Source organism: Amaranthus tricolor, chromosome 17, assembly GCF_026212465.1.
Source record: "Amaranthus tricolor cultivar Red isolate AtriRed21 chromosome 17, ASM2621246v1, whole genome shotgun sequence".
Classification (NCBI taxonomy): domain Eukaryota; kingdom Viridiplantae; phylum Streptophyta; class Magnoliopsida; order Caryophyllales; family Amaranthaceae; genus Amaranthus; species Amaranthus tricolor.
In genome coordinates this window covers 12,660,302-12,678,759 of record NC_080063.1, presented here as the reverse complement: position 1 = coordinate 12,678,759, position 18,458 = coordinate 12,660,302, and the positions used below count along the sequence as shown (strand labels likewise).

Here is an 18,458-nt window from a genome sequence, read left to right as displayed (position 1 = left end):
TAATATTACCAATTTTTAACTAAACATGATCACCAACTTAGAAGATGTTTTTCAAAAATAATATCAATTTTTGCTTAATCATTAATTAAATTAAAATTTATTATAATTATAAGGAAATAAATGAAAATCAATATCATTCACCATAATTTGTGGAAAGATAAAATAAAAGTTATTAGTATTATGGAGGGAGTGTAACTTTTAAGTGCCCCACCGTATGTACCATCCACTTCGGTCCTCTCTTAGAAGGCTCCACCTAAATCTGGTTTTAGTTCAGCAAAGAAGACAAGGTAAAAATGAGGTGATAACTCAATAATTTAAAACTTGATATTAAAATTTTATAATTTTTTTTTTATTAAATTAATTACAATAGTTAAATTTGTTAAGAAAGGAATATAAATACAGAAAAATAATTTCATTTGTAATAATACAAGGAATAATTGAGAGTCAGGTATTATTTTAGTAGTGATAAGTATTATATCTAAAAACTCCATAAACAAGGCTCGGGAAGTATTTACATAAATTACAAACTAACCAAATTAGCATCTGCCGTAGCATAACACCCTTCCAAATCCGCACTTTTTTGATACAGAAATCTCTTACGATCCTCCATATTTTGACATATCATTTCCTCCCCATCATCATCATCATCATCATCATCCATAACATCATCAACACCATAAACTTTACCCACAAGCAAATAAAACCCCACACCAAAAACCAAAACACAAATCAAAACCAAACTAAACAAAATATTAACCAAAGCTTTACCACGATTTAACGATCCATCATCATCACTACACATAATAACTTTACGACCATAATCATCCCTTTTCATTGAACAACCTTTAGGGGCAAAATTAGGAGTCCATAACATATATCCCATGATAATAAGCCAAAGACCTTGAAAAAATATACCAAGTGACCTTATGTAGCAAACCATAAAACTCTTAGGCACCCATATGCTTAAAAGTGTGGTAAATAAGCATACTATGACTATTTGTTGTAGGAGTAAATGGTATTGACTTTCTAAGCCTATATGATCCGTTGAATGAAAGTGAAATAGAAGAAGTTGGTTTGCAAAAGCTATGGATACAATAAAATGGCTTATGTTTATGTTATCTAATGATTTTTTCTTATTACTTCTAGATTTGTCTAGAAGGATTGCAAATAGAGAATGGAACAAGAATGAAAATGAGATGGAAACATGTTCAAGGTTGTGAAGTCGTGTGGCTAGGATCGATCCATTGTTATCGAATGTCGAATGAGGGATCATTTCACTAAATATGAATATAGAACATCCAATTTGAATGAAGTAATGTTCTAAGTATTTTGAGAATGAGGTAGGAAACCATGTTAAGGATTGTGTGGATTTTAGGGTTATGTTGTTTTTGATGTGATTGAAGAGATGCCAAAGGCCTATGATTAAGAAGACTAATCCTAGATAAACATGCCCATCTTTGCCTTCCATTGAGGGTGTTTTGAAGCATGCTATACAATGGAAGTTAAGGTAAGGACTATTCTAGATTGAACAACAAATAAAGGGTTATGTAGGGAGAATTGTTATGGTTGAAGTTTTTGCCAAGTTAGGCAATGTTTGGTAGCTTCCAAGTTAATAAATTTAGGGATGTGGGAATGTTATAAGGGGGTACTTGGCAAATAGAGTATGGTATTGGTGTTTGGATACCCAAAAAAAAAAAAAGTTTTTTGATCTCTCTTTGAAAGTACTCTTTGAAAATTAAACCTTGTACTCTACCCATGGCCCTAACCAACTTATTTGATGCTTTTTGGTTTTAACTTAACAAGTTTAATCATTAGCACTTTGAATGGAGAGTGATGATATTGTATTTCTCAAAAGCAATACTCTTTTTTGTCTCTGTACTCTTTCTATCTCTCTGAATTGTATTACATATTATTTTAGCTTATCTTACGGTATTTACCCTACTAATGTTTTTAGACATGACCTAACTTATACGATCACAAAAAGTACAATTCATTTATCTTTTACCATTTATTAAAATCTATTATTATTCTACTATAAGACATGACCCCACCTACAATTTCCCATAAAATATCCATAAATCTATTTTTCTTAATTTTTAAACTATCCCCTAATGCACAATCTTAAAAAGGCATAGACATATAATTTATTGTTGTATAAAGAGCCTTCAAATGGTAGTTCAATAATAGACAAGGGATGTTTGTTAGACCAAATTTAGATCTTTATTTTAAAATAATAACACTTATAATAATAATAATAATAATAATAATAATAATAATAATTATTATTATTATTATTATTATTATTATTAATTTTTTTTAGTTGTTTTGGACAATATTTCGCAAAGGACACTGATTGATTAGTTTTTAATGATCGACATCTAACAACAAATATCGAGATGAATAGATAGTGCTCCCATCAAAAGAAGGATGGATATCATTCTACTTTCTATGTTGATTTAGTGAATGTATCATGGATTATGATTAAGAAACAAAGGTGTTGTTAAATTGACATAGCCATTGAGTCACGTACATTACAATCACCAAGAAAGGAATTTGTATTTTTGATAATTATGAGTTGGCGTACAATGACTGTTTAGTCATGGGATAGATCTATCAACTATAGTAATAAATGAGTGCGCACAGCTAATATTATTAAAGATATACTACCTCCAATTCATAGAAAACTGATTTAGTTTTTGACACTATTTACGTATTACTCTTAATTTGTATTTTATTCTTAATTTATAAATTGAAATATAGTCAAGTGAAATCTTATTTGATTCGACTCAATGCAAAGATTATTAATATCCACTTTTTATAATTTTTTGTTATGTATAATAAAAGATATCAAGCATTGAATAAGTGCATTGAATAGTATGAAAAAACAAATGTCCCGTTTTCTATAAATTGGAGGGAGAATAAAACAACATAACAACTATAAAAAAAGAAATAGCTAAAAATTTTTAACATAAGCTTTGACTTAAAGTTAGTTCTTTTACATCTCCAAATATACCTTGTTTGCACCAAGCCTACACCTAAAATATATTTAGTTAAATGGAAAAACATATACCCATGAGATCCATCAAAACAAAACATAAGTAAAAAAAAATAACTTCTAAGCTACTTTGTGTCACTATCGGTGAGACAACCTCAAACAAGGAGCATATATTCTTATAATATATATGAGATGGGCTATTTATACCATATATAAGGCTCGTTACTCGATAAGACTGGCTCATATAACAATCTATGATAATTTCTCGAGTTCTCGAAAAAATACTCGTGAAAGCCTGAAAAACTGTTCGAATAGTCGACACCAAACTTACCTTTAGGGAGAAAGCTTATTTCCATAGGTAACCGAAGGCTACCAAGTTAAAAGGTCGTTGAAACAGTTCAAAATCAGAACCATGAAATGAAAAAAAAAAAAAAGAAACATGTCTTCCTAGAGTCTAAACCAAACAGAATAAAAATGAGGTTTGACAGTATTTTAGCACCTCATGCACACATTCAGATTTTAGCAAATGGAAATCTTTTACATATGAGGAAATCTAACTTCTGGGAAGAATAGGCATAAATAATCTGGGCATCGGCTAGTCGAAAGATTTGTGCTAGCTATCAGCATTCTTCCCTTTGTTTTCTCGTACTTGACGCACGAATTGCCCACGCACACGAGGTCTTTGATCAGCTAACTTCTTTCTGCTTTGGTATCGCACCTAATGACACGATACACCAACAATTCCCATGTCATTTCGTGTTCAAGACAACCAAGGACTCGTAATATGATGGACAATTGTTAGAGTATATAACATATGTTGGGGCCCAACCATCAATTTATGCTTTTGGTTGAGTTGGTTCCTTGACATGGTATTAGAAGCCTGTGTGACATGAGGACATGGATTCAAATCTCAACCACCCCTCATTTAAAGTGAAATATTTAGCGTCAGATATGAGGAGGGCCTGTATTGCATTTACAAGAGAGCATAAAGGGCTCTTGTATGAGGGGGTGTGTATCCTGGAGCCTCAACCATCAGCTTAAGCTTTTGGTTGATTTAGTTCCTTAACATCGTATCAGAAGCCTGCGTGACAAGAGGTAACGGGTTCGAATCTCAAACACCCCTAATTTAAAGTGGAATATTTTAGCGCCAGGTAGGAGGAGGGCTTGTACTTTGGGCTCTCGTGTAAGGGGGCATCTTAGAGTATATAACATATCCCGAGGCGTAAACCATCCGCTTAAGCTTTTGGTTAAGTTGGTTCCTTGACAACAATAAACATAGTTTACCTTTTTGTCAAAACATCTTTCCTTGCGTTTGAGGCGGAATTTATTCAAGGCAGCTTCGCGCTGCGCCAATCTACACTGGTCTACACCAACACTGCTACCGCTACCACTTCCACTGCCGCCATTATCAACACCATCTTTCGGAGCTACGCCACTATCAGTGACCATGTTAGTAGTGTCAACATTTACCACAGCACTACTTTCGTTTATGATATTGCTCCCATGATTACTTCCGCTGGCACTGCCATTCAAACTGCAATTGGCGACATTCACTTCAGCTGGCGCTCTACAAGTGTTCGAGGACCCACATTGTGGAGGTGCCGTTCCATCCTTGCTTTTCGACATTTCATCTTGAGCAGGAACCATCTGTTGTTTCTGTCCATTATGCTGATGATAGAGATGGTGATGTTGGATCGTGTGCTGCTGGGTGCTCGTATCATTCTCTTGCAGCAGGTTAACATTAACTTGTCCGGTACTATGCTTACAAGTTGCGGTGACCTTATCGTTAGACAAATGACTGCTCTGCATCGACTGAAACACAGATGAACTATTATTTTGTGCCTTATCATTGACCATGGGAGGCTTTGTGATAGACCGATTAACAGTAGAGCCCCTGTTATTGTTGTTGCTGCTACTATTGGAATTTTGATTCAGAGGATCCGAATTGGATTGCTTTCCGGCGTCTGAACCATTATTTAGCGGAGAGCAACTGCCGACATTACCAGTTTGACCCTGGTGACCAGATGAGCCCGTATTATACCTGAACAACACCACAACAACAATGTCAGAGTCTTAATATCTAAAGATTACGGACATTCTACAATGATATAAAATTCAAACATTGTCAGACACCTATGTTACTTGGACTCGTGTACTGATGCCGGATACTAGTACGTGTCCAACTGTCCGTCTAAATATTCAATTTTACGCCTATATAAAACGTCTAAGCGCCATAGTCCATACCAATATTAGAGCATCAAGGAATGGACACGGGTACGTGAAGGAAAATAAAGAATCCGAGTAACATAGTCCGATACTATACAAATATCAAGTATAGAACTCCGTGACATACCTGGTGAAGGCTGAAAGCTGTGAATGCTTGAGGATATTCTGCTTTAATTTATCTTTATTTTTAGAAATTTCAGAATGTATTGGTGGTGCATCAATGTTTCCTCGACGAAATTCATCATTTCGGACAGCTTCTACAGGTAAGTTCATAGCCTGTTTGATACATTCGCCATTAGGTTCATCATTTCTCATCTCCTGATCCTCGTCTTCAAAATTTTGACCATCATATTTCAGGTTTAGGTCTATCTGTGACGCTTTTTTTTTCTCAGCGGTAGTTGCTATGTTCACCTTTCGGTTCGGCCCATTGTTAGGTGTTCCGATCTCCAAGTCTTTACCCATCGGAACATTGTCTACAAAAGTTGTGGGCACTACGTCATTCGACTGTTAAAATTCTAAAAAGACTTAACACTTTTTACCGACTATCGTAACACATACCAGGTTGATCATCCGGAGTGGCTCCAGGCATCCAGCTGCTGGCAAATGCCTTGGGCATTTGATAAACGGCCTGAGCACAAGTTCTGTTAGGAGGATTAGTTGTTGGGTCCCAAGTAGATGGTCGTTGTGGGTTCTCAACTTCTGCCGCTCCTTTTGTCCACGAATTCTGAATGTTAAAAAAAAGTATAAAGAAATATTAAGAATAAAGGTTAATGGTTCACATGCAAATCAATGTGCTATACAATTCTAGGAAAATAAATACCAACTCTCATTACTTAACCATACCCAAATCTCGAACTGATATACTTACCTGAGTGCGACCCGTGAAATATAACATGATAGAGGAAGCTTACATATTAATGTCGGAGACTCCTAAGTCCTAACAAATCCTATTTTGATACACAGTAGTCAGTAAGTGTAGCCTAGATCGATTGAATCCCTGACAAGAAACGATACACAAATAATAATGTTCCATACCTCGTCACTTGATCAGTAACTAGAAGTAACTAACCCATGGTGATGAAACTGTGATCATAAAGAAGTTTTTTTTGTTCACAAGTATTGATTACCATTTTATCAAATGGTAATGCATTGGAATTAATTTTGAGAAGAAAATGAGATGATTGCAGTAGAACAAGTATGATCATTAAACTTGTCAAAAGATTTTCTTACCAAAAATATACTACTTTTTCATCAACTTGCCTACCATGTAATTGCGACAACCAAACGGGTCGTAAATGACATGCCCCAGTAACAGTGGCTTGATGAAAGCTGGACAAGGGAACAGGATCCAGCTAAAAGTACTGAGAATTCAAGTTAAGTGACTTGATTCCCTGGAATGATAATTTTGAATATCAAACAAAAAATAATTCATAAGACACAAGTAGCCAGTTTGTCGGAAAATCCTAGTTTGGCTACAGTGCACGAGCCTCAAGACCTAAAGAAAATATGTTTGAAACATTTATTGGATTTTTGTATCATGGACTTGTTCAGCTCATGAGCCTTCCTCATTTGGTATACTCTTACCCCCAAAAGCAACAAACATGTTTTTTTCGTACGTTTTGCTTTAAATCTTCTTTTGGATTTAGGGATTCTAATTTCTTTAAGTGGGTTTAAAGTTCCTTTTTATTTATTTTCATCGATTGTAAGTAATAATTCCAGAATGTTACCTTTTTTGGTGATGAAAAGTAAACTTAAACGAGGAGGAGCTGGGTTGGGCTTTCTGTGGTCCGGAAAAGGCAGGAGTGTTCACTACCTATTGAATCTTCTTATATATGAAATGAGAAGAATAGTCTAACTTTGTATGGGAGGCTATATATGCATGAGTGCAAAGCTCGCAGTCATGAAAAATGAAACGAAATGGTTCAACTCGGTGTTCATCGACAATGATTCATTTGCGTGACTCTCGACCTTTGCACACCAAACCAGTATCACAAAATATTTCCTTACAAGTGCTTTACAGGATTGGAGGTATCGGTAGATTCAATTGGCTTAGAATGGAGCTACACGGCAACAACAATGCCAAACCCTTAATCTCAAAAGGTTAAGGTCGGCTTACAATGGAACCGAGAGAAATATATGCTTCATGAATTTATTACACACTTCAGTCGTAACTCACCAACTCATTGTCCTTAATCGAGAGCACAAACACCATCCTTAAAGTTGTTAATAGGATTGGAGGTTGCACAAATACGTCAATCCCTTTTATCAGAGAACCAAGTAAAGGACTTACTCGATAACCTCCTTAGTTACCCATACTCATGAATCACAGAACATTTTCGTTCATATATATCAATTTTCTATTGACGAATGCATACACTTACTCTTAAACCCAATGTTGGTACAATGATATGTATACCACAGTTAATGAGCTAATGAGCTAATGATGAGTCAGTCCAATAGGTTTACAACATACTTCTTTCGTTCTATTATACTTGCTACATTTGACTTTTTAACTCAATGCGTTATTTTGATCATTTATACATTGAATTATGCATAATTAAAATTTATAAAAAGTTAATATCATAAAAATATGCGATTAGATGATTCAAACAAGATCCTACTTGATTATATTTTTTTACGCATTAGCCGCAATATATGAAATAAACATGAACAATAAATAGTGCTAATGACCGTAATGTAGCAAGTATTTCAGAACGGAGGAAGTAGTATACAACAACAAAAAGGAATCACCCCATATCCCTTAAAGTGGCTTCCACCTAGGCCACTTAAAGTAGGTCAGATGTACGCAACGTAACACTTGTAAACAACAATAGTCCTTTTTATGATTGGCCCTTAATATGCAACAACCCTTATCAATGATTATTATCACATTATTCAAACCCAATCTAGAATGTTAATTTAATTTACTAAAACAAAACAGTTCAGTGTTACCTGGGTGCCACTTCCATTGTCACTTCCATCTCGAGCTTGTAAACCGGTACTTAGGCTGTCATCATTACTGTCAGTGTTATTGTCCAACTCTTCAGCACACTTGACTCCAGTAGGTTCTTCATTCCGTACGCAGCTCTCGCTCCCATTACCACTAGACTAAAAACAAGAACCGGGAAAAACAATGTATGAGCGGCATGACAGTTAAAACACGAAGAACTTAAGTTTGAACAAAGCTCGGAACTTACACTGTGACACCTCCTCCAAACATGCTGCCAAAGAAATTTAAGTTCGTTTTTTCTTATAGGCTTTAGTAGAAAGTCAGCAGCGCCTTTGGACAAGCATTTCAAGACTATACCCATTGAATCATGAGCCGACATCACTGCACGAAAATTCACCGAAGCATTGCACGTGAATAATGGAAAATTTAAATACACAAAAAAAACACTGGAATAACAAAAATTACGAGCAGAACGCACAATAATGACGTAACGGAATGAGAACTCACTAATCACAGGAATATTCTGGCAGCTTTTGTGACTCATTATCTTGGACAAAAGACCGATACCAGATAGTCCGGGCATGACTACCTCTGTCAATACTAGGTCAATCTGATTGTTCAAGTCCTCTAAGATTTTCCACGCTCCAATACCATTTGACACCGCCACAACTGCAAATGGTAAAATCATGAGTTTATCGATAGCTGAAAATAACGGAAAAACAGAAGTACAAGTTTTTACTTAATTCTTGTAAATCAAAACAATGAACTTTATACTTGTCTTTGAGGGTGTTGCGGGAAAGTCATAAAACTATTGACAGGGAGAACTTTTTATCATCGATGAGGAAGAATTTTGATCACTGACAAGTGACATGCTAATTCTTGGATTAGAAAGTAAGCATATCAGACTAGTAGGCTATTATCATTTGGGGCAAGGGAAAAACAAATCGCAAGTTGTAACTGAAGGTTGAAGCTAAGAATCAAGAACAATGACCAAATGATGAAATATCATGCTCACTGTCACATGATTCATTAATCTCCTTGCAAATCGTAAATAAAAAAAAGCGAATTATGGTCGGTTTTGGGATATTTTAGAGTCATTTTGAGCGAATTGCGAATCCAAAAATCGAATTAACAGGCGAATCATGTTACACTGATCATGCTAAATTTGATGACTCATTTAAAACAATAATTTCACCAAAAAAGAAACCCTTTGACCCACAAAGATGTATTAACACAAAATTGTCGACTCAAAAAAAAAAAAAAAAAACTCAACACTAAGAACCACAATTGGGCCAAAATAAGTAACTATTATCTACAATATATATTTGCTGCTTCATAGTAGAATTAAACCATTCCATACTGTGTGAAACTAACCATGAGCTCAATAATATATATGAATGCAACAAGATTTAGCTGCCAAAAGCTTTATTGCCCAGAAGACTGAACAAAACCAACTAACGGGAAGCAAATTGAGTCGGATGTATCTGCTACAGAACCACCATCAACTTGACTTTCTAAGGTCATCACCGCCATATGATCAAGGCTGGGGAGGGATATGCAATGATAGACCATACCCGAAATTGTGGCCTATGAGACCCTTGGCAAGCTTGACTTTCTAAACTAAGACCGAGAAATAAACAGACCAGTAATTTTTTACACAGACCAAGACTATAAACCTTGTAAACTGAAGACATATAAAAAGAAAGCACTTTCTTTGATTTGGGTATGTAGAACCCATCTCATAAGCCGATATGGAACACTTGTGAAGATGTTAGTAAGTCTCTCTCTAGTCATGACCTTTCTCTTAAAACATCAAAAAGAGCAATTATTTGATAAAAATAGCTGAAACAGCCCAAACTAGCGTAGACAATATAATAATATATATTGTCTACAAAGCATAGCGGAAGACTTATAGAAGTCTGAGCTGAATCCAACCTGTGGCCCGATAGCCGCAACAAACCAATATTAGAGTATTTAAAACATTTTACATAATTAAGTGAATATTATTTACAAAACATTATAAAATTATTTCAAATTAATTTACAAAAATCCAATTTACATTTATATTTCAAAAAGAAGTCCTCGCCTCGCACATAACACATAATACAAGTAGGCATCGTCTCTGCATCAGAGCTAACCTGAAAATGGTCTATCCCCCATAAGGGATAGGCCCCATCAAAGACTGTCAACAATTGAATTGTTGAGTAATCCGACAAACTATCACATTTATATACAAGTCATTAACAAAATCTCCAATCAAATTCTTTACTCAATTGGTAACTACCTAAAACATTATTATATCCAAATCCAAACTCTTTTAAAAACACTGTTTGGTATCGACATAAACAAGACTATGAACCTTTAGTTCATAACGAATCAAAACACGGCTATAACTTTACAAGTTAATAGCGAAATCAAAATACGGCCATTACTTTATAAGTCAATTGCGAGACAATACGGCAAATGAAACATATGTTTTCATTGCGAAACAAACAAAACTTTATATACCAAACATATTTATTCAAAACTCGTTAAAAACAATAATGTAACAACAGTTTAAAACGTGGGAATATATGGACCGTCAGGAAGTAGGCTTGATCTAAATCCCGAGAACATGGGTGATCGTCATCACTGAAAATACGGTTCTTGCAAGAACGAAACGAGATCGGGGGCTCGAGACCGATCCGAATAACCATTACCTATTATCAAGCTATAGGATTTCACAATAATCTAAATATAAATATCCGTTGCCAATTCCCAAAAACGGACATTTTTCAATGTCGAACATTTCAATATACAACGAATCAATAAATCACTTGATTTTCTTTGAAATCAATAACCATAACTCATTTTCATAGTACAATATATTTAAAAGCTCATATTTATAACGCCATGAACATACAAAACATAATTTTGATCAAGGACTAGAAGCAAGGTCAAACGAAGTCAAAATCCAAAATATCAATAGCAGTAATACCACACCTTATATAACATAGCTTGAACTTTGAAATACTTAAATTAAATTTAAAAGATAGTAGTGTTTGTAAGATTACCTTTATGAATAAATTCTTCAACCAAAAATCAAATTAGAAAACCACAGAACTTCATTGATGCATTTGAACAAACACCTTGTGTACATCAACTTATAACGCCAAAAGACAACAATCCAGGCTCCCTTTTCATCACCATCAATAATACTCAACAAACTCATACTATCCATAATTAACCAATAAAGAAACATAAAATAATTTTAAATACTTGATTAAAGAAATACCCAATTAAAATCCCAATTTGAACAATTAATCTCATGATTGGTTATTCTCGATTTTCATGACATTCTGTTAGTATTTTGGTCATAACTCTCTCATACGAACTCATTTGGGGGCGATTCAAGTACCTACGCGACCGCGCTCAGAGCTTTACAAATCTTATGAGACACCAAAACCTAAAAATGGCCAGAAGATGCTTGAAATCAGTCGAGAACAGCAAGGACAACACCTGAATTTTTAAGAACTATAAATGAACTTTGTTTTTAAACTTTGAAGATGAATCAAAACCCCAAATTGTAACCATTAATCAAATACTACCACATGAACTAGAACTCAAAGAGAACCCAAATGAATGCAACTTCAATACTTGAATTGATTACCCAATAATGTAAAAATTAACCCAAATAACCATTACTAATCAACATTAAACAAGAACCCAAAACTTGATAAGAACTCAATTTGATACTAGAAACCTAACTTGATATCATAATCAAAATTACCTAAATAAATCTAATTGATACTCAAACTATAACCCAAAAACAAGATCATAATACCCAAGTTCAACATGAAGTTTAAACTCAATAATCTTGACAATAACTTAGTCATCACAAACTCAAAGCATTGTAAACAAATTTTCAACAATAAACAATATATTGAATCAAAATCATAGTCATAAATCAAATGAATTTGATATATAAAATCAATTACTCAAAATCAAACTTTAAAAGCTTTACTAATTGTGTCTTGCCTCTTTTATGAACAAATCTCCATTAAAACTTGATATGCAGGGTTTTTGAAAACCATGGATGGACTTTTCCCTCTTCAAAGCTTTAACTTCAATCAACCTTCAAATAAACCTTTGGACAACTTCTAATTGATTCTAACTCAACTTTGATTCTCTATGAACCCTAACTTCAATAAAAATCCATTTAAGAAACTTTAACTTCACTTTTCTCAATTTAATCTTTCATTAAAAACCCTGCTTGATTCCCTTAACTTGCAATTTTTAGATAGAATTTATGAGTATCGATTCCCTCTTTCTATTTGGGAATTTTGAACATGGAGAGATGAGAAATAGGATTATACATGATTTTGGGTTTCCTGGGTAAAAGAGTTTTGTTTACTGATTATTTTTCCCATTGATGATGATGAATAATATGAGAATCATATTTTCTTGTTCTGATGTTTGTAGTCATCAAAAGAATGAGTAAGCAAATTGTGTCACTAAACTTAATCAATGTTCGACACTTCATACGTTTATGTGTCTAACCATGACACACATACTTTTTACCCTATTTTCATCGTATAACTTACTTTTGTCCCAAATTTAATACGATTGATATCCTTAAATAATAAAATATTATTTTGTATCTCAATAAAATAACATACTTAAAATTTAATAACCCAAATGTATTAAAAATATTTTACTAAGTCCTAATAAAATATCACGCTTAAGAAATACTAATCCCAGATACACTGAATTAATTACAATTAATTAAGCGGCTAATTTTTGGGCTATTTTAATAGCTTTCACTGAGAAAGGAACTGCTGCCCTTTATTTTTTATATCCAACAAAAGTAAAGCCTTCATTGACATGGTCTTGGTCAACATTAACCCTCATTGACATTCTCCAATTGGTCAACACGCAATTAATTTAGTGTATCACATGCATAATTCCAGAATAAGAGGAAATTAAGGCATGAAAAGATAATAATTTCCATGAAAACGCGATGAAAGGTAAAAACAAGATGGAATCTAGTAAAGATGCAGCTTGTATATTCAATAATTAAACTTGTAAGTTGCACGCTAAAGATAAAAAGATTTTCTTTGATTCGAGGATAGGCTAGAGAATCCCTACATGCAAGGGGGAAGATGGATTGCTGTACGTAGAGGGAATCGAATCTTTTGACAAGGGTGAAAGCCAGCCCTCAACCACTAGGCTAACCCGTGATTCTCAAAGATGAAAAAAGTTGTTGTAAAGCAAAGGACGGAATATTATGTGATCAATATCACATCTTATCAACAACAAACGATGCAAAAGCCTTCATCCCAAAAAATGGGATCGGCCATAATTTGACTTGACAAACCTCTTTATCAATGGAAAACACGCAATAGATTTAAGGGTGAAATCAAGCAATTAGGAGGAATTGAATACATGTTTGGATATCAAACAAAACAAGGAGACCTAGTTCACCGCGGAAATAAATTAACAAAAAGATTAGGAAAAAAAAGGATGTAAAGAAAACAAAAAAGTACTCACCACTTGCCTCACTCTTGGGATAGGAATTATACATTTCCACTTTCATACCAAAAAGTGCACAATGCCTAGTTCCTACCTATACACCATTTGAAGCCAAAAAACCACCAATATACATTGAAACACTAGAAACAACAAAATCACTTCAATCCCGGATCCAAAAACTATCGCATAAAAGAATGGAAAAAAGGAAAATAAATTAGGTTACAAATGAGTACCGGCCGATTTTGGCTCAATCATATCAATTTGGACATAAATGTTTTGAACACCTCACCCTTCACCTATGGACGAGTCTTATTAAGACTTCGGTGTACTATGGTATGTATCACATAGATGTAATTAGGAGTTTATAAGGCGATAACTGATAACAGAATCTAAATTCATGGAAATTTCAGAAGCAGCAGTCACAATCACAAAGCATGAGATTAAATACTACGGCAAAAAGTGATCCATAATGGTTGATCATACCATTTGATAATAAGCATAATAATCAAATTAAGCATTTTTATTTCAATAATGAAATTATGAATCTTTTCTCTTATTAAAATACCCTTCAGCTCTAGTGATCCCCTTTCTCCGCAAATGATTTAGCTCTCATTCACCTTACTAGAAATTTTGCATTTTCACCTCAAAAATTCTTGTTCGGCTTGTTTGGAATAGTTTGTGTCACTTATTTGGAACCAAACTCATGGAGAAGTTTCTATGTGATTTAAAAACTTGCACAATTACATATGTTCACCACAAGTACCTTAGTCTAAATAACAACAATTTCCACCCTTTTTCTCCTCTACCCAAACTTTTGGTAAAGATTCTTAAGGATAAACCAAAAAGGCATTGGAAGAAACCTAGACAAAGATATTAAAAATAACCAGTAAAGACTCTATTCTTAAGGTTATCTCACTGCCGCAACCTCCTCATCTCCGCTCATAAGGTTATGGTCTGCTATTTTTCATATACATATATATACACACACACATATATATTATAAATAAATACAAATATAAATAAATAAACAAATAAACAAGTAGATACATGCCTGAAACTTGAAAAATACATCATGTAAGTAAATCAAGTTACAACATCTAAGTCATTGAAAGAAGAGCTAATCTTGTGAGAGACTATCTCTTAGTGAGACGGCCTCAAAACAAAGATTCTATATGCTAATAATTGTATTAGTTGGGCTATTTAACCCATATATAAAATGCGTCTCACAAAGAGACTGTCTCTCACAAGAATATGTGTTGAAATAAATTAAGTAATTTGGAGAAAGGAGCTCACCTTCATAGCTACAATTCCGTAGCAAAGCAGTAACAATATGGCGTGTTGAGTCATCACTTTCAACAAGCAAAACCTTAGGAGATCCGACAGGAAGAAACCTATCCCAACAAACTTGTGATTGGGATTGTACTTGTCCATGAGGCTGGCCAGTCTCCACAGGAAGCTGAACGGAACTCAGAGAACGCCTGCTGTTTGCATCCTCGCCATCGTCTATAATTCTCAATTCATCCTCCTCGGATAAACCCTGACCTTCACCTGCAATCCCACCCCTGCCTCCTCTTTTCTCGCCGTCTATATGTTGGTTAAACTCTGCTGTCCCCTTGACATCACTGGGCCCATTTCCATTTTTCTGAACAAACCTCATACAGGAAACCCTTCAATCATCCCTATTTTAGGTTGGAAAAAGGATAAGTTAGTATCATCTATGACCGTCATACACACACTTAACAAAAACCAACTAAATTATATCATCATCATCATGATCATCATACCCAGTAGTATCCCCCTTATAAAAGCTACGAACGGTTTTGAGAGGGTTGAAAGACAGCAAACCATACCCTTATCAACGGAGATAAGGAGATTACGGCCTCGAACCAACTGAAACTAATTAGTTTTCTCCAAGTTCTCAAAATCTGTAAAGAATCCAAACCCAAACCCTAATAAACCAATCAAAACAAAACCCAAATCAAGTATTTGATCCTATTATCAACTAACATAGGGATAAATAGTTGACAAAACAGGGAAAACACAACAAACAACAAATCATATAAACATAAAAACTCACCTAAAAAATTGCCTCTAAAATTACATGCTATTTAACAAGATTCATTTCATAAAAAGATCAAAACTTGAAAAATAAAAACTACCTATATCACAATTACTTCATATTAGCACAACCCAGAACAAGACCATGAAAGGAAAGCAAAGTGATAATCATAGGAGATAGGACTATTTATCATCTAAAAACTGTTGATGAAGAGCTCAGCATGAATTTTGTACCTTCATCAGTGAAAAAATCATCAAAACAGCAACTAAAATAAAAATCCCAAAATCAAACCAACAATTAAAACTTCAAATTGTTGAAGATTTATTGAAAATTCCCAAACCAATTTAGGGTTCTTACAGTTTATTATTCAAAACAGAAATAAATAAAGATGGAATTTTTACTGGTTTTCTGAAATATGTTGAAGTTCAAGAACTGTCCATAGTTTAAAGATTTAATCTTTAAGCTCAAATTCAGCTCCTTTTATTGGGGAATTTGTTCTCTGATAAAAAATGAGAAGAGCAAGTAAAATGTTAGAATGAATTTGGTTATTGTAGATGAAAGAACAGGGTAACAGAAGATATATTATATATATATCCTAAAAAGTGTAATTGAATAAATAAATAAAAAATAAGAAAAAATGCTGATGTGGAGGAGTGAGAGGCAAAAGAAGTGCCATGTAGGATGATACGTAAGGTGATTCTGCTGATGTGGAAATTGAGATCTAAAGCTCTACAGAGAATAGAGTGAGGAGGATCTAAATAGATTTAGATAAATCAGATATTCGCCACGTGGCATCTTCTTGAGAGAGTTAAAGGTTTGTTCTTGAAAAAGTGCACAAATGAGATGCTTCCTTGCATTTTTATGACCATTTTAGCCCTGTTATGGGCCCCACCTTCCACATCAGCACTCAAACCTTTGATGTTCCATGGCAATTTGCATATGAACTTGTCAATTTGTGTTTTTTTAAGAAATGCTTCCATTAAATAAAAATATTAACTCATAAGGCCTAACTAAAGACGCTTTTCTATTTAATTTTACGGCACATTTGGTACATGGTAATAAATAGTGGTAATGGAAATAAAAAATTAGTGTAATTTTGGTTGAAAAATTTCTTGGCTATCTTAATGGTTATACTTATCCAACTTTAATCATCTTATTTTTTTTCATATAATTCATTCTAATGCATTATTATTGGGAGATATGATATTAGGTGGTAATAAAAATTTGTAGACAAAAAAAATTTATAGTGATTAATGTTTCATAACTATAGAAATGATATGGAATTTTTGGTGAAACTTTACATTATAAATCATTCATATTACCACCATTTAGTACCACTAACCAAACGAGCCGTTACTAGTATAAAAATAGCACAACACCCGAAATTGTTAGTATGAAAATATATCAAAAAAAAAATTGTTTTCAATATCCAGGCAATACATGAATGTGTAAATTGGTTAATTAATACAAATTAATTGAACCGTAAATGTTGAAACATAGTTATAAAATATTTTTATGTAAAAAAAATTTAACATTGATAAACTCGAAGATTTACTATCTACTTAAAATACATTAAAGTATTAATTAATTCAAATAATTAATTCAAATACACTTAACTACTGAGGATATTTCTTTCAAAAAAAAAACTACTAGGAACATTTAACATCGAGTAAATCAAAATTATCTTGACAACAATAACACTAATGGATTATTTTAAGTGAATGTGTATTTCGAGTTAATTGATACTTGTTAATTAAGAGTATTATGGGTTGATGAAGAATAGTAGAGTTGTTTATTATTATTATTATTATTATTATTATTATTATTAAATTTCTCTATTATATATCACATTATTAGTCACGTAAATAAAAAAATGGTATGCATGATTGTTTATACTAATAAGCTTTGACAAGTTCTTTGATTGTCAATTTTATTAAAATCACTTTACAATTTATGTAACAATGTATTTACAATTATTATGTAATTATAATTCTTTTCTCGAGAAAATATATTTATAAACTATGAGCTTTTACTATATAGAGTGGATATATAGTTAAAATAACAGTGCAAAATAATTTTAACAAATATAATAAATCATCATTATTATCATACTTAGTGTATCCCATTCATAGAAAACTATGATCAGGGTTTGGGAAGGAAAGAACGACGGCAGCTCATACCCATATAGAAGAGTACGGTCAAAGAATCTCTCGACTCGAAAAAGGTTTTCAAAGAAAGAGAAACCTGCAAATATAATAAATAAATAAATCAAATGACTGCATTAAGATATGCAATTATTATATTTTTAAGGTATACAAAAGAAAATCATATAACTTTTATACAAGAAGTCACTAAACACGTCAACTACTTAAAGGGATGAATGTTAAAAATTTTCTGCTATATTCTAAAATATTTTCCTCTTTTTCTATTACTTATTTCATCTCTGCTAAAATAACTCTAAAAATAATATATTATCTAAACTTTTTTTAGATAATTGTATATAAAGCAAAAATGTTTAAATTGAGTCCACTATAGTTATTTTATCTCTGATTAATCTAAAATGTTTAAAGTAATTAAGAATCATTTTTGATTAAAAAAAAGTGCACACAGAGTAATTTGTGAAGATTAGATTGTCAAGTATATTCTTTAAAAGTTATAAAATCTACATTAAAATGGGATATGAGGATCGTAAGGTATCTAGAGTACAAAAAGCAAGG

The 18,458-nt window shown here is 33.2% G+C and overlaps 2 protein-coding genes across 5 annotated transcripts; both read right to left on the bottom strand.

Moving 5' to 3' along the window:
• Positions 1-15: 15 nt before the first annotated feature.
• Positions 16-1,948, bottom strand: LOC130804112 (uncharacterized). The gene is made up of 2 exons (XM_057668443.1): positions 533-1,948; positions 16-259 (listed from the first exon to the last, which is right to left on the bottom strand). Exons 1-2 carry the CDS (start codon positions 1,466-1,468, stop codon positions 254-256), a joined length of 942 nt encoding a protein of 313 aa, XP_057524426.1. The 5' UTR covers positions 1,469-1,948; the 3' UTR covers positions 16-253.
• Positions 1,949-3,327: 1,379 nt separating this feature from the next.
• LOC130804198 (two-component response regulator-like PRR73) lies at positions 3,328-16,330 on the bottom strand. Of its 4 annotated transcripts, none has more exons than XM_057668557.1 (10): positions 16,143-16,330; positions 15,842-15,974; positions 14,976-15,361; positions 8,679-8,840; positions 8,419-8,552; positions 8,174-8,329; positions 5,780-5,945; positions 5,349-5,694; positions 4,280-5,036; positions 3,328-3,713 (listed from the first exon to the last, which is right to left on the bottom strand). In XM_057668557.1, the coding sequence occupies exons 3-10, from the start codon at positions 15,337-15,339 to the stop codon at positions 3,609-3,611; spliced, it is 2,190 nt and encodes a 729-aa protein (XP_057524540.1). In that variant the 5' UTR covers positions 15,340-15,361; positions 15,842-15,974; positions 16,143-16,330; the 3' UTR covers positions 3,328-3,608. The 4 variants fall into 4 exon arrangements, with proteins under 4 accessions (XP_057524540.1, XP_057524541.1, XP_057524542.1 ...); XM_057668558.1 differs by lacking the exon at positions 16,143-16,330 and adding an exon at positions 16,099-16,116; XM_057668559.1 differs by lacking the exon at positions 15,842-15,974 and having other exon boundaries at positions 15,975-16,330.
• Between the last annotated feature and the right edge of the window lie 2,128 nt (positions 16,331-18,458).